This window comes from Orbicella franksi, chromosome 2 (genome assembly GCF_964199315.1).
Source record: "Orbicella franksi chromosome 2, jaOrbFran1.1, whole genome shotgun sequence".
Taxonomy (NCBI): domain Eukaryota; kingdom Metazoa; phylum Cnidaria; class Anthozoa; order Scleractinia; family Merulinidae; genus Orbicella; species Orbicella franksi.
In genome coordinates, this window is record NC_138146.1 from 14,441,655 (window position 1) to 14,469,558 (window position 27,904).

Consider the following 27,904-nt stretch of genomic DNA (forward strand, 5'->3'; position numbering starts at 1 on the left):
CGGGAGAAAGGTTGAATCATCATCATGATTACAGTTACAAGACACTGACTACGGAAGAAACGTAGCTCAAGGAATCGACTCCGACCCAAAGCACGCCCACAATTCCCCCCCCCCCCCCTCCATCCAAGATTAACATTAGCCCTGAGCAGTGTGTGCCTTATCTATTTTCATCGTTATTTAAGTGGATTCTGCTAATTTTACGCTGCAATAGTGAAATTCAAAGAAAATGGAAAATCATATTTCAGTGTTAATCATTAGTAGTTTCGCAGATTTGGGATCAGTAAAATAGGTAAATCAGTAAAATCAGTATAGACGATTTGAGCGTAATTCACTCGTGAGAAAAAAATTGAAATTATGAGAACGTTTTCTGGTATGTCTTAGGTCTGTTCCGTTGCACTTCATTTCGAACTTTCACAGCTAAGAATCTGTCCTCAGTTGGCATGGGTCTCTGAACGTAGCCTGAGTTGCAACAAGTATCTAGGTTTTCTACAACTTACCTTGACGCAAGCCTGATTTCACGGGTGACATCTTCCACTCATGTTATTGTGTCAAATCAACGGAGATGGTCGTTTAGCTGTACTTGTGTACCTGAAATTGGGAACAAATAACACGGGGATAATCAAATACCACTCATCTAACAACAAAATCAATTCCCGTGAAGCGTAATAGTGCTCCACAGAACGTTGGCCTATCGAACGCTCCAAAAAATACTTTGGAATTTTTAAAGGCATTTCTAAGGGATCTAAAATAGCGAGGAAGCCGAGGGAAATAACGTTTTAGTAAAGAAAAGCCAAAATTTGATTATTAATGCATTGATTATTGTGCGGAATGATCTCCAATGAATTGCATTATTTAAACGCTGAATTGTTTAGTGACGTTCTCGTTTTTGTTGGCTTTACTCCTGTACATTTAGAAGAAATCTTTTCACTATTGCTACCCCGTTTCGTATTCTGTTTTTCAAAATGCTTAGTTGAAAAGCTTTAAAATCTATCTTCCGTACTCGTTTCTAATTTGACTTTATACTGACTCTCAGTCAGGCCTTGAACTGAAACTCCACTGAAGGAAAGCAAGACTTTTCTTGTACAAGCCGGTTCACTATGGAAAAGTTTTCAAACTAAATCTAAATGAATTTAACAATATTTTGCAATATTTCTCGACTTCTCTATCCATATAGCGTTTTAATTTCGTTCTATCGCCTTGCATTAGTGGTTCCACATTTCATGAACTCTTACCTCGCTTTTCTTTGAATCCCAGTTTGCTGAGTACATGCGGTTCGGGAAAGTTCTTCCTTGTCAGTAAAGTGCCCCAATTCGGTCCATCATGATCATAACTTTCCAGTCGTTTTGTCCTTTCGCCAATAAAATTTCTACCGTTGAAGAAGTAAACCGCTTCTTGTTCTTCTAGCACGAGGAACCCAAGATTAAAATGCAAATCAGAAAAATCACGCCCAAAGTTTGCACGTGCAAATGGAAGCGAGTTCCTGGTTTGAATTAATTAGATGACAGTAAACTTTATTGGCTTTTTCCAAGTAATCAAACACCTGTAAAATTTTCATTAGTCTATCTCCTCCACCAATTCCAACAGGACAACTAAATCCTATATTATAACTGTTTTGTGGAACTTATTTGCAATTTCTCTGGTCAAAATTTTTGCAAATAGTAACTTTTAGACCGTTCCCCCAAGTATAACCCGCTTAGTTTAATTTTTTCTGAAACCCCCTCATGAAATCTCAAACAATATACACAACTCCCTTCCCTAGATAGGTCTAACCAGTAGAAAATATCTGGCCGTTTTATTTCTTATTTCTACTGATCCATAAAACTTTTTCTCTACCGTGTTTTGCTCACAGTTTTTAGGGGAGACTTTTCAACAGTAAAACAGAAAAAAAAAATTCCCCCAGATAGCATAGCCCATATACGAGTCTTCAATGGTCCCTTCAAATATGTCGTGTAATTAATCTTTTTGCATGGACCCTTCATCTCCCACTAACGACTCACTAACCAAGGGGCATTTTGTTAGTTTTCTTTGCTTTGTGCAAGTAATCATAGAAAAAAAAATACTCATGGGATTTATCTTTGACAGTAGCAAGTTGAAAGTCAAATGCCTTCGCGGCGGACGAAAATGGTCGAACATTGGAATGTGGCAAGAGCCACCAGCCTCGCTCTCACTCATTTTTAACTACCCAGCCTCGTTTTCACAATCGTTGCTGTGGAGACCCATCCAACCACAAAGATGGCGGAAGTCTATGTGGAAAGTTACGGTCATTTGCGGAATAATGTTCTCTCAGGAACGCCTTCCCCTTTACCTCGTCCTTATTTACCGTCCTTGCCACCTGCGAAAACCACCAAGCCTTCTTACTCAAGGTAAAGAAGTGTGATTTAGCCTCACTGTTTGCAAATTCTCTCTTGGCGGCAGTGCGCTTGATTGCGCGCGGTTTTAGCTTTGTTGACTTTGTAACACTTGATCACCACTTAGTGAATAATTTTCACAGATTTCTTATCGAAGCCCCGTTCTCGGCTCTTGCTGGTGTGGTTGCAGATGCACGAGATCCTCCGAAGGTAAAATTTGCCTCCAAAAACAGATTAAGTTAATTTAGAGAAGGGTGTGAGGTTAATTGGATAATAGACTACATTGTATCTTGGGAATATTGTTGAAACATTTCTCACGATGCGATGGCTCTGCAAACAACCGGACTTTCAGAAAACCTGCTCGAGGACGAAAGTATTTTATGTGATCCATTTAGGCTATATTGTATCTTCAACGATCATTTCAGAAGTGTTGCATACCCGGTGTCCCGGTGGGGAATTTGAAGCTTTCATTTTAGTGAAGCTTATATTCAAAGTTTTTGAAGAAATCATCCATTCATAAAGATTTCCTGACTTGAAAAACAGTGTTGTAAATCAACTTTTGTTTCATGCATATTTTTTACTCCTGAAGTTGATCATATAAATTATTAATTAATTCAATTTTGCTGATAATGATCGTTGCAAGAAGGGGCTAAGTGCAAACGTGCCCACTATTTTCCTAAAAATGCTGAGATTTTAATTGGAATTCTTTTAATGAAAATTTTGAAGTATACATCCAGGGGCACCTGTGAACTGATCTCTAAAATGGTACACAGAAGAAACAGCTTCTCTGGGTTTTCCTTCTTTAATTCACAGCCATAACAACTTGCTTAATTCATGGTACACTTTTCAGTTCTTAAATATTCCTGACATGTGTTCATTACCTTAATATTGGTAATGCAATGCTGTGAAATCTTTACAGTAAGGTATGGTCAAAATTTTCGTACACATGCAATTCTCAATTGTTTGAAAGTGGACCTCTTACAAAGATGAAAATCCAGTGGATTAGAAAAAATCTGTTATGTTGCAACAGACTGTCAAAAAATTGATCAATGATCATTATTCATGCACTCATTTTAAATTTGTTAATAAAATGAGAGGGAAAAAATTCCCTCACTCAGGAGGTCATTGGACTGTAAATGTTCATTGTTTCTTTCCTGACCAGTGCAAAAGGAGGGGGGGAGGGGGGGTAGGTTTTTTTCTGAAATAACAGTGATCCAAAAAAGTTGTAGATAACTTCTTCAAACGTTTTCTACTGAGCTTTCCAGCTTAGAATGCCTTTGCTAAGATGCCTTTATACATGTGGTGCATTTTTATAAGACTAGGCAGGTGCTAAGTAAATGTTAACCTTTTAAAATTTCATTTAGTTATTGACAAACACCTTGACTGCTGACAGATCTTTGCAAACAAATAACATGAACCCCATGGCTCAGACTGATATCCTGTCTAGATAGACTTATTTTCTTTTTCCAGCCACCTCTGCTACCACGTAGTAGAAACAGAATTCAAGTTGGATGTACCAACCGATGGAGACTTCCAAACATGCTTGGCAGTGACCTGCTGGGCTCATCTCAAGCTCTTAAGTCTGTGACTAGCTCTTATAATGACACAATAATGGCAGTCATGACTGGTAAGTACATACATGTGTAGTACTGACCAAAACTTTGTTGTCATACACTTTTTGCTTTTCTTAATTGCTCCAAGCTGTTCAGAATGAAACAAGAAACATGGAGACATGGCAGCCATAGTCTATTAAACTAGCAACACTGAAAAGTACAACAGTCGAACTTCTTTAAGACAGACATGAATGGGCAGAGTTTCCATATTATAGTTGGAGGGGTTACAAATGTATACATGTACATGTATGATTTTTATGACCAAAAAATAAAATGAACAAACAAAAAATTCTGTCTTTTCTGGAATGAAGCAAAGTGTCTGTAATATGGAAGTCTCTGTATGGAAGAGTCTAAGGGAAGGTTTGTTGTGTTTAACATAACATGATGCACAAAAAGTCATGTTAGGTAGATCACATGTTATTTTGGGGAGTCTCAACTGTCTACATGTATACATGTATACTCTGGTACATGTACATATATGGTTGCCAAACAATGGTCCCTGTTGGCTGTGGTGGTATGCATTTCTTTGCTACATTTTTCTTATACCTACATGTACATATAATCATTACTTTTTGGCTGATTTGGTTGAGCCATGGCGAGAGCAAATGAGCTTGATATGCTACCAAGCTTACCAAAAAGGTATGACTAGGTATTTACCATGCCCAAATTCAGCCAAGTGACCATATAATTTGTTGCCATGCTATACCAGGTCAGTGACTTGATATCACATGATATCAGGACAGTAGACACTTCTTCTGATTGGTTAATAGCAAATTTGTGTCTGGTAATTAAAGGTACAGGCTGTATATGAGAATGAGATGAGCTTCATTGTGACATATTCTATAATTACGTAGTTCATTCCAGTTCTTTCTCTTTGGCAGCAAGCTTCCTCTAATTTCTTTTGTTTTTACCAACTGCAGCTGATTGTCCAATGACGGCGTGCAACCGTGCAGACTTTGGTGGGGAAAGGTCGTACAAGAGTCCCATGCATTCCTTGATTTCTCCCAGATTTCTCAAATCTCATCCAGTGCCTGGCCACTCAACCATTGGGAGGGAGCTAGACCGTCGGCTTGTTCAGTCTCAGCCAGCAACACACTCTGGATCTCCTAGGTTGGTGTGAACAGCTTCTATACTGTCTTAAAACTGCCAATCGTTTTTCTTAAGTACAATGTAGTTACCAGTAAATGTTGCACATACTTGTGTGTTTGGAAGGTGCTACAGCCTAAAGTAAATATGGCTTGTTTTAATATTGGACTCTTGATTGAGTCAGTTGTGGGTTTGAGCCCTTGCGTGGGTAAGTTACTGTTACAATGTAAACCCTGACCAATTGCCTATTAACTCTACTAACAAGGAGTATACATTATGGGTATCAACACATTTTAAGGACAACACAGGGGGAGCACGGATGGTGCAGTGGTGAGAGTGCTTGCCTCTCACCATTGTGGCACGGGTTTGATTCCAACTCGGTGCCATATGTGGTTGAGTTTGTTGTTGAGTTTGTTGTTGAGTTCTTGCCTTGCTCCAGGGTTTTTCTCAGGGTTCTCCAGTCTTCCTCCCACCACCAAAACCAACATATCTAAATTCCAATTCGACCAGGATAGATCTAGATGTGCATCCTCTCTAAATATTGTCGGTAATTTATTTATAACACAACAAAATGTTAGGGAGGAAATTGTGTTTGTCAGGACTATCGCACTATTCTTGGGAAGTATTCTAGCAATACTAATGTGTCACTTTGTTTTAAAGAAACTGATCAGGAGTTAAATGCAGATACTGATGAGCTAATCCAATCCCTGCAATCTGAAGGGTCTCAACCTATATAATATTATACCACCTACAAAATTAATATGTACATGTAGCTTACAATGTTTTGACATGATCAGCACTGGAAGTACAGCAGAATCCAATTTTTTGGACCTCTAAGTTGGCATGGGGGTAATGAAAACTGGTTCAAGAAGTCTACATGTAGAATTGCGATCTCTGGGATAAAATTACAAGAGAAACAAATTTTTCTATAGGTTTAACTGAAACCCTTGGGGGGGATGGGGTTGGATGATTGAAGGTTTGAGAGAATTCCACAAGAGGGTTCCACTGTACTCCAGATACTTACAGCAGCCATGGGACACTTTTGACACACTTTTGTGGCCCAATTAGCTATTGTCTTCTTCAAGCGTTGCAAAAACTTCTTGATCACACCACTTGGATGCCTCAAACTTGAACGGCCTGTTTTGTTCAAAGGGATGAAATACTTGTATCTTAGTAGTGATGGAATGAATGAAAACAAATGGTGTATGTAATGATTCTAGTTTGTGTGAATATCATGGAAGTTGATAACAGCTGGAACAAGTGAAGAAAACATTTGCCAGTCTTGTCAATTGTCTTTTCTGGCATTGGTAAAATTAAAACTTCATTCTACCGCATTGTTTGAAAGTGTTATTTCTTATATTTATTTATTGTTTTATTCAAAACTGCAGAACATATTTTCACCAATGAATGAATTAAAGCAAAATTGTAAGTAGCGATAACAACCTATTCTATGACCTTGATCCAGTACAAAAGAACTAGGAACTTCCCAGTGTTGTCTGTTGTCTTTTTCGCAGTGCCGTTTGAAAGCCCCATTATTTTTGTAAGCTGATTTCTCAAAATACAAATCATTTCATCTGTGGTTGAATGAATCAAAATATAATGGCATGTATGTAACCGCTGCAATATTCAGCCGCTACGAAAGAAATAGAACTTGTCTGCTCCTTGAAAACACATGATGTTCATACCATTAATGTTGTCTTTATAAAAGGGTGCTAACTTCCTTTCACAAAGTAACAAAAGAAGCAAACAATGACCAAGCTCATACATACCAACCCGAAGTCAAAGTGCAACCTATCGCAGCAAAATGTGCGTGTGCGTTAACCCCTTCCGGTTAACACGTTGTTGACCCATTAACTCCTTGAGCTTTTTGCCAAAAACGCAGTTTTTGGACATTTTGGAGATTTTTTAGGCTAGATATGGGCCAAATTAGCTCCAATCTACTTAAAAAGGCATTTGCAACATGACAGCATGCCTCTCTTTCTACTAGCATCACGTTTTATGACAGTTTTGCTTGGGAACGCGCAGAAATCAAGGCTCATTAGGCTTTTCGATTTTTGTATTTTTTTTTTCACCTTTCCTTTTTCTCCTTTTTTTTTCTTTTTGCTGCTGGCAGTGATTGACCTTCTACTGGGCTTGCTTCCAGTTTAAAACATTCTGAGAAAGCATCATTGAGATGGGCAATTTTTGCCATGGAGTAGCCATGTGTAGTGGCAGGAAATTTTGCTCTGAGTTTTTCATGCAACTTTTTGAGCATTTTTGTGCAATATCTCTGGCTCCATTGGGCCGACCTCTCTGATCTGGGTATCATTGGAGAGATCTTTTCCTCCTGCAGAAGTTGAGCATAGATGATGCCAATTTTGGTCAAAGGTGAGGACGTCAGAAGTGGAAGAAAGGCCAAGGCTCATCATGGCCGCTTACGGCCGGCACAGGAGTCAATGGGTTAATGTGAATTTTGGTTCGCTTAGTTCTGAGCGGCACTGTAGCTCATGAAGAGCCTACTCTCAGATCTTCCAATTAATTATTTTAATGACTCTCTTTCTATTTCAGAAGCATTGGACAGAATGGACTGTCTGCATTTCATCTCCAGCAAATTGATTACCAAAGAAATGTCATTCCACCAGCAATGAGGTCTCCGACTCCTATGGAATTGTTTTTGTACAGATCACAAACAGCTGGGCTTCATAGAACTCCAGGTATGCTTTATTTATTGAGAGTTATTTGTGTAGTTACATAAATTATCCATACCTGTCCCACAGAAGGGATTTCTGACCTTCCACTCCCTCTGGAAATTCCAGTCTAGCTTCTTACATGAAATTTTTTGGTCTTAAAGAACCTCCCTCCTCCAGGAAGTTCCAATCCCTAATCTGTTGGGGAGGGGGGAAGGGGGGGGGGGGGAGAGGAGAGAGTGTGGATATTTCCTGGAACTGCACATTGATAAAGTTTTGATGATTTTCTATAACAAATTCAGCCACATTTATTGATTTTTGTCAAAATTGTGCACTCAGGACTTGAAATAGTGGCCTGCCAATGGGCAAATGGCCAGCCAAATTTCATGTTTGGGGGTTTAAAAACATTATTGCAAACAGAAGCATGACTTGTAAAAGAAGCAGACATTTGCGAAATCTACATGTTCAGTACTATTCAAATGTAAGTTGACAGTCTCAACTTGAATCTTGATCCTTGATATTCGATGCTTTCGAGAATCGAGTTTCAAGTTTCAAGTATTGAGTTTTGAGTTTCGAGTTTCAAGATGCCCGAAGAATTTTTTGAGAAAAGGATTTATATCTCGAATTCGTAACAATAGAAATAAAAAATACCGCGTTTCATGCGGCTTCCTTTATTTGTGCAAGGGTACATGGATTTCATATTAATGTCCAAATCATTAGTCTGGAGTTGAAGTCTTGAATCGCAATCATATAGCATTTGTTGCATAGAAAAAACAACACGCGTACGAATCAATCAAATTGAGAGAACACCGCCTGCGAGTGTTTCTAAGTGTTACTGCACTTGTACGAATTAGCAAATGATTTTCTAGCCATATATCGTATTTAAAAAAATACTCATCAAAATACTCTGCATGTAACTTGAACATCGCCTGTGTTAGCGAATGGCTTTTCGGCTCTTGTTTGCATTGATGGCCAGCAGTGATTGTTTGAATTTGCATAATGTTCAAAGTAACTCCTGAAGGCCACGCTTTTTTGTGATTTCCGCCGATTGTGTTTGTGTGTGACTCAATCAAACTGTGCAACTTGCTTGATTCGTGTATATTTTAAAGGAAATTACTCAGCAAATGTCTGCTTATCTGTTGCTCCTTTTCTCTTTGCCACATGACGATACAGGTCACTGATCAAGTTGTTTTACATTGTTCTGCCACTCTGCCACTCTGGGACTCTGGACTCTGGGACATGATAAATGCACTCTCAAGCCGTGTAAAACTCGCCAACCCAGTGTCAAATTTAGAACTGATCAACAAAGTTACTCTGAATCAGATGAAAGTAATAATTACTTTCAATTACTAGACAGCCGTGTGACCAAATAGGCAAACAAATGGCAATTGAGTCGCTTGTTGCTTCGATTCTTGAATCATGACTCGAAATTAACTCATGATAGATGGAAACCTGAGGCCAAATGCTTTTTGTAAATATTAAAGTGTAGTAAGAAGATTGCGAAAAAATGACTACTTTTAAAACTTGAAAATTTCTCTGTCTCCAAAAGTAAATCAGCAAGATTGACACGGACACGTACAATGTATTTGGAAAAATTAATCCAATGATAAATTCTTTGTCTCCTCGACTTGAAGAGAGACTTGATACTTGAAGTTTTCGAGTTTCAAGGATCGAGGATCAAGTCGAGTTGTTCGAGTTTCGAGTGACTGTCAGCTTACATTTGACTGGTATTGTAATGTACTAGCAAACAAAATATGGCGTGGTGGTCCTTCTTGTAACTTACAGTGTGCATGTTACAAACAGCCTGCAAAATTATGTAGAAAATTGATTACTGTTTTACAAAATGCACACATCAGAAGTACAGTTTTTCTTACCAATTAGGTGATGTTCCATGTTCTCTAAGTAAATAATACATTTGCATGCTCGAAGTCTAGAAATCTGCTAGTAAAAAGGAAGAACAAAAGGAAAGGGGGTGCGTTTAGCGGTTTTTCTAGACCTTGAAAGTGTATTACTTTCTTATAAAACATAGGAACACCATCTTCTATTTGGCTTAGAACATACAGTAGAACCCCGGTAACTTGAACTCGGATAACTCGAACTCCCCTTGCTAACTCGAACTGAGTCTCAATTGACTTGAGCCAACTTTTCAGTCATTTTTACTCGGTTAACTTGAACTTGGATAACTCGAAAACCCTGCTAACTCGAACTAAATATCATTTTCCTTGATCAAAATTTACCGCAATAACTTGAATTTCTGGTTCTTATAACTCGCCACTGATGCCCATTGAGATATCCCATTAGCTTTTCTTATTGTGTGGTTGAATTCTAACACTAGAACAAAGACTGGAGCAATTTGATTTTAATTAGTGCAACAAAAAGATCATGTATTTCACAGTTATTTACCGCTCATAAGAGTCATACTGGATGTGGTGTCTTTGCTGTCACAAAGAAAAAAACAGTGTTGCAGTGCAGTAAACATGTATCCATTGGAATGTCTGTACAAATACATACTGTATGTTCCCGATTTCTTTTAGGTTGAGAGTTCTTCAGATGCTGAGTACAATTGCATAATGCTCAGTTCTCAAGGCATTCCAACTCTTTCTTCAAAATGTTGACAAATTTTTCTTGACCTGCGAGTATCAGCTTACATGGGACTTGCATCCCTTCTCCATCCCCAAAGTTAACAGCTTTGTCGGCTTTTATGACCACACTACATGAACTATGTTGGTCTGTTGCATCCAATTTATCCTCGCTTCAAATGGCCCACCACTTCGCCATCTTTAAAGACACACGCCGCATATTTATCAACAACATTGCTTGGTTCTGGTATTGCTTGCAGAACTTCTCCCTGGCATGATTTCCAGTCATCTTAGTATGCATGATATCCCTTCCATTTGAATCAATTTCAAATGAACTGCTTGGCTGCTTGATGTTCGACTTATATCAAGTGGCGGACTGTAACTGACTCCAGGCACGATTACTGCAAGTTAAGAATTACAAATTGAAGGATGTCAAAGCACTGATCAAGAGCACTAGACTTCGTGTTGATTCCAACGATTATCTTTATTACAATGATCCAATGCTCAAAACCGTCAAACTAAAATACAAGCAAAATATCTAGTCTAAGCGACACGAAATGACAAAGCCGAACAATAATCGGATATGATAAACACACGAATGCAGCAAAAGGCAAAAACAACTAACTTACAAATAAACGGATGAAATGAAACTAAAAAAGGTAAAAACATGCTTACCGATTGTCCTCTCTATACGCCTGAGTAGTTATAAACGGATCCAAAACTTCGCAATAAACGCAACAAACTTTGCAAACGCAACAGCAGATCATGCACACGGACGAATGGTAAAACTGAGGCACGAGGTTCTGAAATATGATCTGATGGAAACGTCACTGATATCTAACCTAGACAGTTACATGGCTCCCCTAAATTGAGCTAATTAATTTAATTACAACTTAAACAATCAGTGAATCAATGTCCAATCAAAGTCTCAATATAATGTCACATCCGGTTGAAATAGTTGGTTCCTCAGTGGGGATCCCTGGTCTTCTAACTGGACTCACATGCAACAAGCAAAACCAATTTCTGGATTGGCCGTTCCAGCACACAGGGGGGCTTGACTCTTTGGCCTGATTGATCAAGGCTACGATCGGCCACAGTGATTTTCACCTTTTGCACCAGACCATCTGAGTCTGGTTCAGCTTCAACAACGCGTGCAAGCTGCCACTCATTGCGTGGAAGGTTGTCATCCTTCAGGAGCGCAATGTCGTTGGTCTGGATGTTGGGATGGACATGGTTCCATTTCTGATGTTCTTGCAAGGACTGAAGGAAGTCCTTCTTCCACCGATTCCAAAAGTCGTTCGCCAAATGTTGAACTCTACGCCATCTCTTGCGAGAGTATAGGTCTGCACGCTTGAAGTCCCCTGGTGGTGGCAGGAGAACGTTTGACTTCATTGTCAGTAGGTGGTCGGGTGTGAGTGGTTCTTGTGAAGACAGCGTCGTCAATTTATCTGTTGTCAGTGGTCTACTATTGACTATTGCCTCTGCCTCGTACATGAAGGTTCGAAGCAATTCATCATCTAATTGCTGGCCAGAACTTTGCAAAAGTGCACATAAGATAGCATGAAAGGAACGAATCTGCCTCTCCCAGACACCGCCCCTATGACTGGCAGACGGAGGATTCATTTTGAACTTGAACCAGTTGCAACCTCAGTCAAGAAGGAAGTTATGAATTCTGGCTTTATCCATTTCAGCTACTGCCTTTTCTAACTCGGACTTAGTGCCCACAAAATTGGTGCCTCGATCAGATCGGATAAGTCTGGTTGGACCACGGCAGCTAAGAAATCATCGCAGGGCATTAAGAAATGAATCAGTGGTCAGGCATTGGCTGTTTCGAGATGTATCACACATGAGGCCGAGCAAGTGAATACCATGCCATATCTTTTCAGCTCTCGTCATCCCGTAGGGGTCACCAAAACGTTTTGCAAGTATCTCCTTAGCCCTCTGATAGGCATCCTCTGACTCGAGAAGCAGGAAGCCATCAACTACTTCTTTAGCATCTCCTGTCACGTACATTCCAAGGAAATGTAGTCTCTCGTTGGGCTTGATGACTCGACTTTCAATTAGAGTTTCAAATGCGTTAATCCAAACAGGATACTGGAGCAGATCTCTGCTGAAGATGCCTGGTTCAGGAAGAGGCAATTGGCTGTGGCTTTGGTTTTCTGCCAAGAGTCTGGCAATTTCTAGTAGCTGATCCTGCACTGAGCTTGTGGGTTTAGGAGGATCTGCGCTTATGGTCTTGTTTAACTCTTGTTTCGGAGAGATTCTAGGAGAGTATGACCAGGTCACGTTTACGGGTGCATTTGCTGATACAGGTACACTTATTGGAACAAACACGGGCGATGAAGGGTCTTATGAACTTGGCTTGGAAGCATGAGAGATAGATGATGGCAAATGAGGTGCCGGGGGCTTGGATTCAGGTAAGCCACAGAGAAATCTTTCCATTTGTTTGCTTCTGCCATCTTCCACAGGTAGGCCAAACTCTTCTTCTGCCAAGTGAGATGCACGCTCTTCCTTTTCTATTTTTACGTATGCATTAACCATTGCTTCCTTCTGTGCTAGTTCTTCTCTTAACTTGAAACTGCCTTGGAGTTCTCGGATCTCTTCTAAAGCTCTTTCTTCTTCCTTGAAAACTTCCACCTTCTGCCGCTCAATCTCCTCAAGCATCATCCTGCTCTGCATTTCCATAGCTTGCCTTTCCTGGGATAGGGCGATTGTTGCCTTCAAAGTTGCAATATCTTCTTCAAGACCAATTCGCCGCTGTGCCAAAGAAATGTTACTTTTTCCCAATTTCTGGGATGAGTGGCTTCTTTTCGAATTGTTTGATTTACGTGTCGAAGTTGAGCGTGTCGAATTGCGTTCCAGGAGCACCGCCTCCAAATCCTTAATTCTGTCTCTGACCTGCCGTAGAATGGCATTATTAAATTTTTCTCTTGCTAGTTCTAGATTATGATCAAGTTTTCCTATTTCGTCCTCGGACTCCACTGCTTCTTCTAATGCTTCTTGAGCTTCAAACAATTCTGGCATTCGCTCCTCCAGGACTTCGCAATCTCGTCGCAACGTAGGAATGTCCTGTTGTGTAATAACTTGAACTTGTAAATGGTTCAATTGCCGTTGCCGCGATTTGCCGAAATAAAGGCGTTTGTTAGCCAGAGGATACTATATTCTTTTCCCTTTGCTGTTGAACTTTAACTCTACTGCCTGTTGCGCCTTTATTTTCCCCGTAAAATAATTCTTCATGGTGATCCACAGGAGGCGAAGATCCAACAGTAAACAAAGGATCGATCAGATTGACCTCTTCGTCTTTAGATGAGTTAGCCATAAATTTTGCTGTAAACTATGTCGAATATCAATTTCATGTCTCCAAGAAAGTTTTAAACTTGAAATGCATCACATTCAAGGCTCACAATTTCTTAGCACAAACTAACACCGTTCAGAGTAATAGTTTGACTGTAACTGACTCCAGGCACGATTACCACAAGTTAAGAATGACAAATTGAAGGACGTCGAAGCACTGATCAAGGGCACTAGACTTCATGTTGATTCCAACGATTATCTTTATTACAATGATCCAATGCTCAAAACTGTCAAACTAAAATACAAGCAAAATATCTAGTCTAAGCGACACAAAATGACAAAGCCGAACAATAATCGGGTATGATAAACACATGAACGCAGGAAAAGGCAAAAACAACAAATAAATAAACCAACGAAATGAAACTAAGAAAGGTAAAAACATGCTTACCGATTTTCCTCTCTGTATGCCTGAGTAGTTATAAACGGATCCAAAACTTGGCAATAAATGCAACAAACTTCGCAAATGCAACAACAGATCATGCACACGGACGAATGGTAAAACTGACGCATGAGGTTCTGAAATATGATCTGACGGAAACGTCACTAATATCTAACCTAGACAGTTACATGGACCAATAATAAAATGTGACTGTTTTAACTACAGTGTGGCAGCATTAAAACTTGATGCTATTGAGGGTCTTATTAAAGTACCCAGAGGTGCAAAAACTTAATCTGTACTTTTGCGTCAAAAATAATTATATTGATGCGAATAGCAAAGGGTGCAGGCTGTTCTTTGCAAACTTCACTACATTATTCTTTTTTAAGGTCAAAGTACCCAGCACTTATCATGTTCCACTCAAAGGTGGATTTCTTCTAAGTGAGCTTTTTGTTACCTACATGAAAAGCCTCCTAAATTATACCTGGACTAGACTGAATATTTCACTGACTGAATGTTAGGCTCCGTTGTCATCTGGACACTATCGCCGTCTCTGATTTTATTATCCTGTTTGCCTCCGACTTTGTCACGATGTTGTCTACTAGAAAGCGAAAGATTACTTTGAAAATGTTGAAAGAGAATTAGTATGAAGCGATAAAGAAAATTGAAAGTGGATGTTCAAACAAAAATGTAGCCGCAGATTATGACGTTTCCCATAGTCCTCTGTCAACGTGGCTTAAAAGCAAAGATAAAATCATGAAGGCTTTCAAAGGAGGAGCCAGCTTGAAGACACAGAGATTAAAGCTGTGTGGAAATGAAAACCTAGATCAGGCTTTGTATACATGGTTTGTTCAGATGAGGCAGCAAGGTGTACCCGTAAGTGGCCCGGTACTGAGGGAGAAGGCACTTAGGTATGAGAGAGAGATGGACATAAAGGATTTCACTGCTTCCAATGGTTGGTTCAATCGATGGAAGAATAGCCATGATGTTGCCTTTAAGGCGAAGCGTAGTCGTGCACCTTAGAGATGACAGCCTCTTGGAAAGAATCCACCCTTCCAACGCTTCTCTCAAAGTATGCTGTTCGCGACATATTCAACGCTGATGAGTTTGGCCTATTTTACAAAGCCTTACCAGACAAATCGATGCATCAGAAATCTGACAATTGTGTCGGGGAAATGCAGTAAAGTACGCCTAACTGGACTTGCGGCTGCTGGTACCGCTGGAGAGAAACTACCCATGTCCGTGATAGGCAAGTCGCAGAAACCAAGGTGTTTCAATGGAGTGCGAAATTTGTCTTGCAGGTACCAGGCACAGAACAAGAGCTGGATGGACAGCCGACTTTTTGAGGAATGGGTAAGGGAGCAAGACCGGAAGTTTGAACGCGAGGGTAGAAAAGTAGCCCTTGTAGTTGACAACTACCCCGCCCACCCTGACGTTGCAAACCTCAAGGCCATAAATTTAGTATTTTTACCATCAAACACAACATACAAGACCCAACCTATGGACCGAGGTGTAATAAGGGCAACAAAGGCATATTACTGTGCGTCCATGGTGTGCAAGTATATTGATGCAGTAGAGAAGGACAAGGCCGCTCCAAATATTTCTGTTTTGGATGCCATGACGATCTTAACAGGGGCATGGAACAAAGTGACACCTGAAACAATCCAGAATTGCTTCAAAAAGGCAGGTATTTGCAGTAAAGCACAGACAAATGCCATTCATGATCTAAACAACCCTTTCTGAACCCTAAGTGAGGAAATACAGTCTTTAAGAGAAGCCTATCCTGAAGCTGTACCAGCGAATGTTGATGCAGACGATGTAATTGGCATCGATGACACCGTATCCACCTCAAAGTTGGGTTCATTAACAGACGAAGAGATTCTGGCAGAATTCAGTAGTGATCAGGAGGCAATGGAGGAGGACGAAGACATAAATGAAGTTGAGATCGTAGAAGAATGCCCTGAGAAACCCACTGCAAGTGAAGTCAGATCCGCAATTGATGTGCTGACTTCATACAGTCTGTTCCTGAACTAGGGTGCAGAGGAAATCAGAAGCCATGTACAGCATATAGAGGCATTAGCAGAAAGAATCTTCAGGTGCTCCCTATGACAGCAGATGCTGCATTCATATTTTGTACCTAAGCGATAAGAACCTTACAGATAATAGAACGACCCTGACGCAAAAGGGAACATAAATTGAGTGTATTCATTTAAAAATGAACTAAGTTACATTCACAGGATTGCATTGTCATAAGAATGCATAATCGCTACAGTTGTTACAAAATTTATTAGTTTCTTGTGAAATAAGTTTGATTTGCACTGTATTGTATGCCGAAGTGCTGAAAATCAATAAACTATTAATTATTAACCTGGAAAATTGAATATTTCAATCGACCTTGATAACTCGAAACCCCGCTAACTGGAACACTTTTTCGCTTCCCTTCAGAGTTCAAGTTGCTGGGGTTCTACTGTAGCATGAAAAAGTGAAAATGTTTACAACTTAGAAGGGGCGGTGATTGCACTGAGATATACATGCTCTATAATTTCAGCTACCAGTAATTTAAGTGTATATTTTTAATCAATAGATGTAGTAGTTCATGCTTTGGATACTACATGGGAGCTTCATAAGCCATATCTTCAGAAGTCCACCTTGCTGAGTTCACTGCTAAAGAGAGCAGAGATGACTGGAATGAGAAACATAGAAGAGGAAGAGGAAGAGGATTTACCCAAACCAGGAGAAACAGGTACAGTGTATGAAAAAAAAAATTCAGTAAAATTCCAGATCATCACTTAAATATAAAATAATTTCAAAATCTGTACCCTGGATCCAAGGTCATAATTAGGGTTTCAAATTCGCAGATTTTGGTCATAAATAGGGTAAGGATTTTGGGAAGTGGGCCGCACATCCCCACCCAATTTTTCTAGGAGAACACCCCATCCTGGGTGTTATCCATCGCATTTTTCCCCTAGAATTTTGTCAGGTTGTCACAGAAATCAATAGTAGTCATCAAAATTTACAGGACATAAGAGTCACATTTATATACTGGAATGCTTAAGAGTCATTGCAAATTGATATCAAATTTTTGGTATAATGATACAGGTACATGTACTGTACTTCCCTTGCTCTGACCTGACCATGTACAGTCAAATAGATACATGTAACCCCAATCAGGTCTAATTGGTTTTCCACTTGTGGCCCATGCAGATTCATTCCACTGCATAGCCTTGTGTTTATAAACACTTATTTTGTTAGCCTCTGTGCCTATTTCAACCACAATATTATTTAAATGTAAACGAAACTGTCAAAAAGAAGTATATTTTAGCCTCAGAATGATCAGTCCTTTTAAATGCATTTTTTCATTGATTGAAGCTGGAAGTAATTTAGATGCCTTGAAAACAGCAGCCAGCTCTGGAAATATGGACCCCCTGGCTGTAACATGTGATATGTCACCTGCCAGGAGAAGATCAAGTGTAGAGTGGTACAAGAACCAGCTTACATTTAAACTGAGAATCAGAGACCCACTAATTACCAAACAAAGTAAGCAATAGGTATTATTTATCAATTTAAATTTTTTAAAGTCATTTTAATTTATGATAATTTTAGCAGGGGTTTCATTAAGGGCCATGCAGGCACCAAGCAAATTGATGGGCTGTGACGATGATTTTACCCGGCTGGTTTGACCATCTAGTAGAAATTTTTTCTAATAAAAAAGTTCAGTTCAAATAGTTTTGCCCACCTGCGAAAACCAGTTGCCCTCCTGCTATTGCAACTACATGTGCATGTATGTATTTACAATACAGTAATGCTATAGTTAAAATAGAATAGTGAATTAACATACACATATCTCCTTGTTTTATTTTTCAGCTTTTGCTCTCGCTCTCTCTGCACTGTATGAGAATGAGTGTGACATGAATGTGAGTGAGGCAGACGTTGTTGGTGTCTTGGCTGCTGCCAGTTTCTTAGGATTCACAGCTTTGGAAAAATTGTAAGCCATGAAGTTTTTGCCATTATATTTTCATGTAAATATGGTTTTTGTTGAGCTCACTTTGGGATATTTCAATACCTGTACATACATTACATGCATATTTTGAAAAAAAAGAGTAAGAAGTACATTTAGGGCCATTGAATGGCAAATGTGACACTTCATGAAAAGGTGAGACTAGTGTTTTTATTTGTGAGCCTGAGACATTTTCACTTCTTTAATTGTGAGACTGAGACTCCAAAGTGTTTTGAATTTGCAAGCTCGAGGTGTTCTAGTTCTGAGATGTTCAGACGTGATTTATACAAAAAAATAAAAAAATAAATTGGTACTTTGAGACTTCCTAAACCTTGCAAAAAATCAAGACTGCTAGACAGCTTTGTGAAAAAATCAAAACTGTGAGATGTACAACTAACCGCTAAAAAAATTAGACTGTGAGACCCGTGAAATTTTATGGGACCCATGCTTTTTGAAGGACCATTCACCAACCATACATTTCAATTTGGTGCACAGTTTTAAATTCTTTGAATTCATATTTAAACAGACTGTTTAGAGCTGCATAATACTTCTAGGCAAGGAAGTCTAACCAGTTCAAACTGCACTGCTGAATGGAAACAATAAATAAATAAACAAATAAATAACTTTGATTATTGGTCATAATTTGGAAATCAAGCATTCAAATATGCCACCAATAACTTTTATCATGATTGTTCCAATGCCACATCACTTTATTAGCATCAAGGAAGAGTCATAAATGCTATAAATTAAAGAAACTGAAAAGGTACTACATGTATGGAGTTATCACAAAACCAGCTCAGCACTTATTTTATTGACAGAACTGCCTGATTTTGAATGGGGATTAAAGGGTACCTGGTCTGGTGACTAAATGTTTGTCAATAGATGTCTGAAAAGTGCAATGATGTCGCAAACTTATGAAAGTTCCTTTTTTCAGGTGTGCTGATGTGATGTTGAGATCCATTGCTGCTTGGTCTGTCTGTGCATTTCATGCCTCAGCTTCAAAGGTACATGTACATGTAGTAGTAAGCTACTGATTGTATGTAGCATCATGTGCAAACTAGCAATGCTGATGCATGGTCGGGCTTGGTACTTTTTGAGAAAAATAATTATTTTTTAATCTGTTGTAATATAATTTGCCCATTATTAACCATCTTTCGGCCTGCCTGCCTGCCTACTCTCTTTCTTCCTTCCTTGCTTAATTGAGTATTGTACTTACTTGATTGATTGACTGACTGACTGACTGACTGATGGACTAATCTATCAAGTAATTAAAGATGCATGAAATGTATTTTGGAGCCTTTGAAAATCTATGCATTGATTGAAATTATTTTGTGATTGTATGATTATGCTTTTTTAAATTTGCTGTCAATCAATGAGCTGGACTTTTGTTCATTTCCTTATTCATTTTAGTACAAGCAAAGTTCTGTTGTAGATGCCTGTGAGAGATGGCTAGAACTCAACTTGATACCTCAGGTAAGCATACATGTTCATTCCAGACGCATAGAGGTCTTGTGGATATCGGTAAGAGCTCCCATTCTTCGGAATTGGAAGATAAATCTCCCAGATTTAAAACAAAACTGGCATCTGATTCTGTTCTTTTCACAGCTCTCAGTTCAAATATTCTTGAGTCATTTGCCACAAGACCTACTAGAAAGGTGCTTGAAATCTACCAAGTAAGTTGCTATTTACATGTACAATACATGTAGGAGTAACTACTTTACTAACTGTTTCAGTAGCTTCTTGATGTTACATGTATATGAAGTAGCTTGACATTAAGTTTTGGTCAAGTAACGGATGCAGTGAACAAGATAAAAACAACACAGCGTGTTTCTTCCACATGTGTCTTGTTTGTTGCATCAATTACTTGACCAAAGATTATGACGATAATAAGGTACATGTGGGTTACCGTATTTTCTCGTAGCCATTGCACAAGCTTGCAAGTTCTTTTGCATAACTACATTTGGTAGCTGATCCAGAAGTGCCTGGATGTTCAAAAGGGAGGGAGTGTGACCGACATGTAAAGACGTGCCCTCTTTGCTTGAAAAGGTGGGGAGGGGCAGAATTAAAGGCAGCTCTTTTTTCTCCACCAAGTGGGTGGCTTCAGTTGGGAGAGGTGTGAAAATGTTCGGCCCTTTATTTTTAGGTAATGAAGGGGCAGTATGGTCACCCTGGCCGCCTTCTCGAGGTTCCCCACTGACTTGAACTTCTTATAGGAGAGAAAGATTTCAGGCTCTTAGTATCAATATTTAGAAAGTATGCTTACTTGTGTTGCAAAACCTCTGATGTGTTTTTTTGTAAAACAATGTAAGGCTTGTCGTTTGTCGTTGTTGCGGTTGTTTTGGGACCTCTTTTGGTCCTCTGAAGTGAAAAGTACAATTATTTAAAAGTGAATTGAATTTGTGAGAAAATGACTGGGATTCAGTTCAACCTCATTCTCATTGTAGCTAACATAGCTTGAATCATTGGTGACCAGTATGGGAAGACAACAAAATCATGTTAAAATGCCAGAAAATAGTAATCAACATTGAACAATAAATAACTATCAATAAAACAACTTGCAACGTTGTTTTTATTTTCTGTCCGTTGCTCTTCTCTGCTGCTGTAGGCTTTTCACATGGAGTGAGTATTCTTTGTACAAGACGCTTGCATATTGGATCTTTCTGCAACAACATCCAAACTTACAGGTAGGCTGCTGTGATCATTCATCTGTGTTATGCAATAAGTCAAATTATTTTCGCATCTGATTGATTCTTTCTTATGATCTATTGTTTCTTTATCATATAAAACGGATAGATTCCTTATTTCCATGCATCTGTCCAGTAATAGATCACCAACGACGTCAAAATGTGGTAAGGATACCAGTGATACACTTGCCCTATGGATCGCGTGCCACTTTTTTTTTGTTCTTGCCACATTCTGACTTCATCTGTGATCTATTACTGAAGATTGCATGTTGACGTTTAAAATTATGTACGGTACTGTAATCTTGTATCGTGTTTATAATTGATGTCAGATTTTCAACTTAAATGTGCCCAAAAATTTTGACCAGCTTAGTCATAGTTCACTAAACTGTGAACTTGTTTAAATTTTCAACTGCTTGTGACATACACATAGTCTGGACATTTTTGCTTTCTATGACTCCAGTCAGAAGCACTTCTGCTCCAGTATTGTGTAAGATACGTAACAAGTTCAAAGTCTTTGTTTTTGTCCTAATTGTTTTGAAAGTTTTTGTTGGCCTATCAGCGCTCGAAAAAATGCCGTCCAGACGTCTGGGACAAGTAGATTCCCCTTATGGGCAAGTAAATTTTCACCCTCACTTGCCTGACGGGCAGTCAAGTTGTCTGCCAACAAGAACATTAAAAGAGCAAACTAAGACTTCCCCAGGGCAAGCAAAATTTTATGGCTACTGGCCAAAGGCAAGCTGGAATTCAAGTTTTTTTTTTCGAGTCCTGCCTATTGTTTAATTTGTTGCTCTATTTCTGTTCAATATTTCTCTCTATTATGAATTATTTGCTGTTAAGTTTTAAAATATATATTTTTTTTGTGTGCGCTATAGCTGATGCCTTCGTGGGGGACTGTGGTTACCTGGTTTATGAGGTGAGAATAAGTTCTGCATAATTTGAAAACTAGTTGGGACTAATTTTTTGCAAGTAATGTATTATGACAACATGTTTTTTTTTTTATAATACTTCTATCGATTTCCTCTTCCTCATTAGTTTACCAAAGAACACTTCATTCCTCGACAGGGAGGAGGTAAGAATCTCGTCCTTTAGTGTTAGATTATCATGAGTTTGTTTTTCTATTGTTTTGCAGTGAACTGATGGTGTAAGCATCACTGGGCCACATTTCTGCGAACTTAGATTTAATACTACTGGGGAAGGCACGGTGGCCACATGGTTATTGCCCTCGTCTCCGGATCGAGCGGTCCGGGTTCGAGCTCTGGCTGGGGACATTGTGTTGTGTTCTTTGACAGGACTTTCTACTCTCACAGTGCCTCTCTAAACCCAAGTGTATAAATGGGTGCCAGTGAATTTAATGCTGGGGGTAACCGTGCGATGGACTCTCATCCCCTCCAGGGGGGAGTATAAATTCTAAGGGTCTCCTCGTGCTACAGAAACCGGGATAAGCTCCAGCCTCGTCAGTGATGGGTCACTTGCCTTGTATGCAGACTTTTCCTTACACTCCCGGACCCCCAGAAAGGGAGACAAGAGAGTGTGATTTCACAAGGCCCAAATACGTTTAAACACAGATTTGGCTTACCTAGGTTCCATATTGACTTACAAATCCGGACAAGGAGCATTTCGTAGCGAGCATTTCATTTATTTTTTGGCAGGGTCATGGTTATGTGAATTTATTCCGAGCTGTCAGACTGGGTGGAATCACAGAGAGTAAGTTGAAAATACACTCATGTAGTAATATTATGATGTCTCATTGCAAAAAGAGAGGGAATGAAGGGTAACAGAGTGAATCTCACATACAGTTCATATCCCTCTCAAGTGATTTTTAGGTCACTCAATACAACCTCGTGGAGGCTCGGTGGCCTCATGGTTAGTGCGCTCGATCCAATCGAGCTGTCCAGGTCCGGGCAAGGCTCTTTACTCTCTGAGTGCCTCTCTTCACCCAGGTGTATAAATGGGTACCGACGAATTTAATGCTGGGGGTAACCCTGCGATGGACTGGCATCCCATCCAGGTTGGAGTAGAAATATTCCTATAGTCGCTTTATGTTACAGAAACCGGGATAGGCTCCGGCCTAATGGGCCACTGGGTTCGTATGCAGACTCGACCCTACTCATAATTGCGGCCAATAGGCTGTTTAGAGTGTCCTTCAGATCAATTCGCCCATGATCGACTCGTGAGAAGACTAAGAACGATAGAAAACTGATTATTCTGTTTTTTTTTCTTTCTTTTTCTTTTTTTTTTACAGGTTCACAGCTTGATGAACTGCAGAAGATGAACCTTGTCCCTCAGACCTGGCTACTTCGAATCTACAGTCAACATTATCACGCGGTAGGTCCACTTCTTCACTCTATACCAATTTCGGCGGAATCCCGCGTGCTTATCGTTTCGCCAACCGCAACTACTGTGCCACAATTCACTGTTTTTCCTATGTATAAGCACGTTGTCGTTATGTAGGTTCTTTTTTCGTGTAGTTCTTCTCTTATGTCGTAACTATTGTTGTTTTTTTCGTAGTTGCAAGGCGGAGGTGACATGTCGTTGATGACGAGGTTTGAACACGGAGCGGTACGTAAAGGCTTCATCCTAGAGGAGGTTAGTATGACAACGAGTGACCTATCTAATTTTTTACTTTAGGAGAGTAGTCTTTATAGGAACTGACTGTTGTGATATGGTGAGACGCCAAATAAATGTGTATATACTTAGTCTATTTTCTTTGAACATGTACTCGCGTTTTGCTTTTTATTTGTGCGTTTTTCCCTTAGCATTTAAAGTACCATTCAGAGATCATGTCTCTGCACGGATTTCATTTTGAAGTTAAAGCTACCAGGGACGAGTTTGATTCAAAATACTTCTTCTTCCTCCAGGTTAGTGTCGCTCACATCTTATGTTCCTGCGGCGACGGTGTAGTCAGAGGGAAACAAAGACAGATTATTTTACTCGGACTTGACAGTGGAGTGGGGTAGGGCGACGGGAGGGGGGCATGGGCTTTACGGGAGGCGGAAGAAGAGAGGGCGGGAAGGGGGCCTCCCACGATAGCGTCAAATGGGGAAAATAGGGGAAAGTTTTGTAACATCACATTACAATTTTGCAATAGAAAATCAAATGATGTGGAACCACTACGGAAGTGGGAGTTAAAGGTTCGAAAAGCGGAAATTCAGATCCCTTGTCTCCCTTCCCTTGTACTGAGAAAATTAGGCGATTCCCAGAGGCACTTGAATGAGGATCGGTTGTTTTCTCCTCAGATACTTTCAAAGATCATCGTTGATTATGACACTAGTCCTTCCTAGTTTTAATGCTTCTCACACTGGCATCATTCAATGCTTTGCAGAGACTAAAACCAAATGATCCAGTGTTATCGTTCAGAGCTTGTGAACGTCATACATTCTCCATGCGTCACGATAGGGAGGTATGGAGTACAGACATGTACTCACCTTTGTGCTAAAAGTGCGTTGAACCCCGCTATTTCGTACTCTTAGGGGAAACGAAAAATAGTTCGAAATGGCGAGATTTCCACAGAGCTGATAGTAAATGACTGAAGGGCGAATCCAAGGGAAAAAGTTTTGAGTTCGAAACAGCGAGGAATTCGAAATGACCGAGTTCGAATTAGCGGGGTCCAACTGTCAGTTTGGTAATCGTTTGGCCTGCCCGGCATTCCCTTTTATTACTTTCCTTATGCAAGCTATTCATCGTTTTACTGCGCTATAAAATTGCGTCATCTTTGCAGCGCATACGAATGGTTCGCTTGCAGTTTATTTTTTATAGCTAAGCGTCGGATTTGCATTCGAGTAGGTTTGATTATGACGCGCCCCTGCAGAAAACGAAAATAATGAAACGAAATAACAAGAAGAAATGGAATTTAATTATTACATTTCTTGGGTGTCGGGTGATTTTTCTCCAACATTTCTAATTCAGTATATCCCGGCATCGTCTCATGATGGGTGTGACAAGAGCGAAGAAAAACAACGTAACTTACAGACCAATTTAGGAGTTAGTTACATGATTGACATGACATTTTAGGCATTAAACCTGATATATGGAGTATTGTTGTTTTGTGGTTGATCTCTAACCTGAAAGGGAGAAATAAGATACACACTAGAGGTTGGGCCGCGCAAAGAATTCACTGCTGCCTGTACGTTCTATTTGTAGGTACGGTATTGCATTCGAGTTCAGTGGTCAGACTGCGGTGTAAATAAAGTGTTTTCAACAGGTAGGTCAATGACACAGACACTCTTTTGCCGACCTCTGGTGTTCCCAACCGTTTGCTTCCCCTTCTAGTCTTCCAAATAGTCCTGAAACATCTAAGCGTTCTTAAAAGATAAATTATTTTTCCGCTATGGTTGGCATTGGGTCTCCGAATGTTGCCTGAGCCCGTAGGTAAAGGTAAAGTCTGCATACGAGCCAATTGGCCCATCAGGCCGGAGCTTATCCCGGTTTCTGTAGCATGAAGCGACTAGGAGTATTTCTACTCCCCCCTGGATGGGATGCTAGTCCATCGCAGGGTTACCCCCAGCATTAAGTTCGCCGGTACCCATTTATACACCTGGGTGGAGAGAGGCACTGTGAGAGTAAAGTGTCTTGCCCAAGAACACAACACAATGTCCCCGGCCAGGGCTCGAACCCGGACCGCTCGATCCGGAGACGAGCGCACTAACCATGAGGCCACCGCGCCTCCCAGAGCCCGGAGACGAGCGCACTAACCATGAGGCCACCGCGCCTGCCTGAGCCCGTAGTTTTATTAAAAGGGTTGGTAATTATTGTTTCGTTTATTGATGATTAGATAAACAAACCGACATGATTACTACCGGAATACTTGTTCTTATTTTAAACTGGATAACAAAAGTCGGAACCCCTTATGTACTTCATTGAAGATTTACCGAAAAGACATCTTTCCCGCCAGTCTCTCTTCCCGATACTGTCCAGACATTTTAGACTGACGCAGTCTTAAAACAACAAAGAAATAGTTTGGCGAAAATACTAAAGAATTTTTGAAGGTGAGGTACAACAGTCAAATTTGGAGGGATGATTTGAACTCTTTCTTTCTTTCTCTGCTAATCTTTTTTAGGAATCCTTTGCCAGAGTTTCGGTTTTTCAGGAAAAACTAAGCAATCGGAGGTAAGTATTAATTTCTCTTGTATATGAATGTTTTCGACTGCTTATGTTTTGTAGGTTGAGACCACTCCAGCTCAAAATTGAAGGACAAACAGAAAACCTCCCAAAAAGTTACAAAATTGAAGTAAAAAAATGGTTAATCCTGAATTAGCTTAATCTGGCTTTGAAGAACCCGGAGCTGTACACTTTCCTATCCTCTGGTTCAGCTAAAAGACAGTCTAAATACCTTTTGCTCACAATCAGAAAGTAATCAGGTGTTGAATAGGCTTGTCACTTCCATTTTATGACATAAAACGTAGGGGTAACCACCCGTTTTTTAAAGTTATTGATCTTTTTTGAAACCTACCGTGCCCGTTACATTTTTTCCTGTCACCTCCCCAGTAAGTAAAACATTTGCGTATCTCGCACTTGTTTTGCGCGCGCACTACGCCATCTGCGGGTACATGTTTACAGTTGGATTTCAGTATAATTTTCGACAGATAACAGCTAGGTTTTCAGCTGGAAGACGTTAACAGTTAGTGGTTAGCGATATGCTGTTATTCTGGTGTTCCTGGTTTAAGTATAGGTTCGTTAAACTTGATTTGATCACAGTAGGAAAATTTTGCTTTCATTTTAGTTGTGTACTTGGTAGCGTAGTTCATTGCGTCAATGTCAACCCAGCGCGCGCGTGGAAGGCACCGTCCTTAAGGGCCCATTAACCGATTCATGCGCGCGCTCGCGCGCGTTGCTAAGGAGGTGAAATTTCACTTCCGGTCACTTACGTCAGCCTGAGCACGGAAAATAAAAACAACTCAAAAACTTGCAAATTCGCTTACATTTTAGATGTTTTTCTTTGTGTTTGGCAAAATGCAAAGTAAAAAAAGTACAAGCAAAGACAAAATAGGAGAAAGAGAGAAAAACAAGAGCAATAGAAAGAGAAAAACTAACTCCGTGTGGCTTTGTTTGATCTTCCCGAAGTGCGCTGGTAATGTATATTGCGCACGCGCTGATAGGGTAACTCCCAATACATATCGGGCGCACTTCCGGTTTCTTTAAATGCTAAAGGAAACCCGGTTTTTCATTAAATCCAGCCTTTTTCGACGAATTTCGATTAAAGCCAATGTTGGCAACATAGCTATGCATTTCTTTTTCAAAATCATGCTTTTTTCAGAAAATTACGAATTTTTCAATATTTTGAAGTGCTTTCAAAATCTGACCTTTTAGAAATGAAACAAAATCAATGCATAGCGTAATGAGGATTTAAATGAAAATATTAAATCAATGAAAAAAATCCCGAGAAAGTAATTTGCCTGAGAGCCTTTGCTTTTTTTCTGTATTAGTCACATGACCATGGGCGTGGCCTGATGACGTCATCACTAGTGTTACTGATCATGAAAAAGTTAAAACACATGAAATAACTCTGAAGTAACTAAAAATGAGGAGGTTATATGAGAATAAATTTTCCTTAGCAACGGCTCGAAAAGATCGGTTAATGGGCCCTTAAGAAAAAGGAAAGAACTCTATTAGTTACATGTCTCTATACCTTTCAGCGGTCTCACAAAATAAAGTGCATCTGAAAACATGTGATTTTATTGTATTGTAGTTTCTATTAACTTGCAAAAGAACGATCTTAACTTTATCGTAGAGTTGGGCATGTTCTTAAAGTTTCGCCAACCTTAGTCTCATTATGATTTTAGTGATGATCTTACTTTAGCCGCAATCACGTGGGTCGTCACGTAAAGCCCCTGAGGGCTTTGCGTGACGAACCACGTGACCGCCGGTTCGATGTGATGAACCATTGGCTGCTAAGGAGACCTATGTGAACGTTGCTGTATGTTTCTTTTTCAGGTTGTATCAGTTGAGGATGTATGTATGCCACTTTACGTGACAGTATCATTAATGTTTCCGCCATCTTAAAGATGTGGCTTGAAAATTATCATTGTTTGTCTGATATGTAGATAGATTCTCCCGCTTCTGCTGAGTGCTTTTTATACAAATGTGAAATCCTATCTGTAAATAGTGAAAATAAGAATTACGAGTGTAAAAAGATATGAGTTAAGCGTCACATGCTCCTTGCTTTTAATAATAAAGGTATATAACAGTCCTGTAAACTTGATGC

General features: G+C 39.7%; 1 protein-coding gene across 2 annotated transcripts; it reads left to right on the forward strand.

Annotated features, from left to right (window-relative positions):
* The first annotated feature begins 595 nt into the window (after positions 1-595).
* LOC145478101 (BTB/POZ domain-containing protein 16-like) lies at positions 596-27,899 on the forward strand. Of its 2 annotated transcripts, none has more exons than XM_081456010.1 (22): positions 596-2,363; positions 2,492-2,558; positions 3,819-3,975; positions 4,882-5,071; positions 7,595-7,740; positions 16,607-16,765; positions 17,392-17,559; positions 17,887-18,007; positions 18,954-19,023; positions 19,430-19,492; positions 19,625-19,692; positions 20,625-20,703; positions 21,576-21,616; positions 21,736-21,772; positions 22,353-22,407; positions 22,946-23,028; positions 23,212-23,289; positions 23,460-23,561; positions 24,026-24,103; positions 24,844-24,904; positions 25,760-25,809; positions 27,634-27,899. In XM_081456010.1, exons 1-22 carry the CDS (start codon positions 2,233-2,235, stop codon positions 27,700-27,702), a joined length of 2,073 nt encoding a protein of 690 aa, XP_081312136.1. In that variant the 5' UTR covers positions 596-2,232; the 3' UTR covers positions 27,703-27,899. The 2 variants fall into 2 exon arrangements, with proteins under 2 accessions (XP_081312136.1, XP_081312137.1); XM_081456011.1 differs by having other exon boundaries at positions 7,598-7,740.
* Positions 27,900-27,904: the final 5 nt, after the last annotated feature.

What these genes read in the sequence shown, in the direction of transcription:
- LOC145478101 (XM_081456010.1), top strand. Translation starts at nt 2,233, where the DNA reads ATGGCGGAAGTCTATGTGGAAAGTTACGGTCATTTGCGGAATAATGTT. An exon ending in ATGCACGAGATCCTCCGAAG is followed by an intron (nt 2,559 to 3,818) that starts GTAAAATTTGCC and finishes TTCTTTTTCCAG; the next exon opens with CCACCTCTGCTACCACGTAG. An exon ending in CCATGCGTCACGATAGGGAG is followed by an intron (nt 24,104 to 24,843) that starts GTATGGAGTACA and finishes TTCTATTTGTAG; the next exon opens with GTACGGTATTGCATTCGAGT.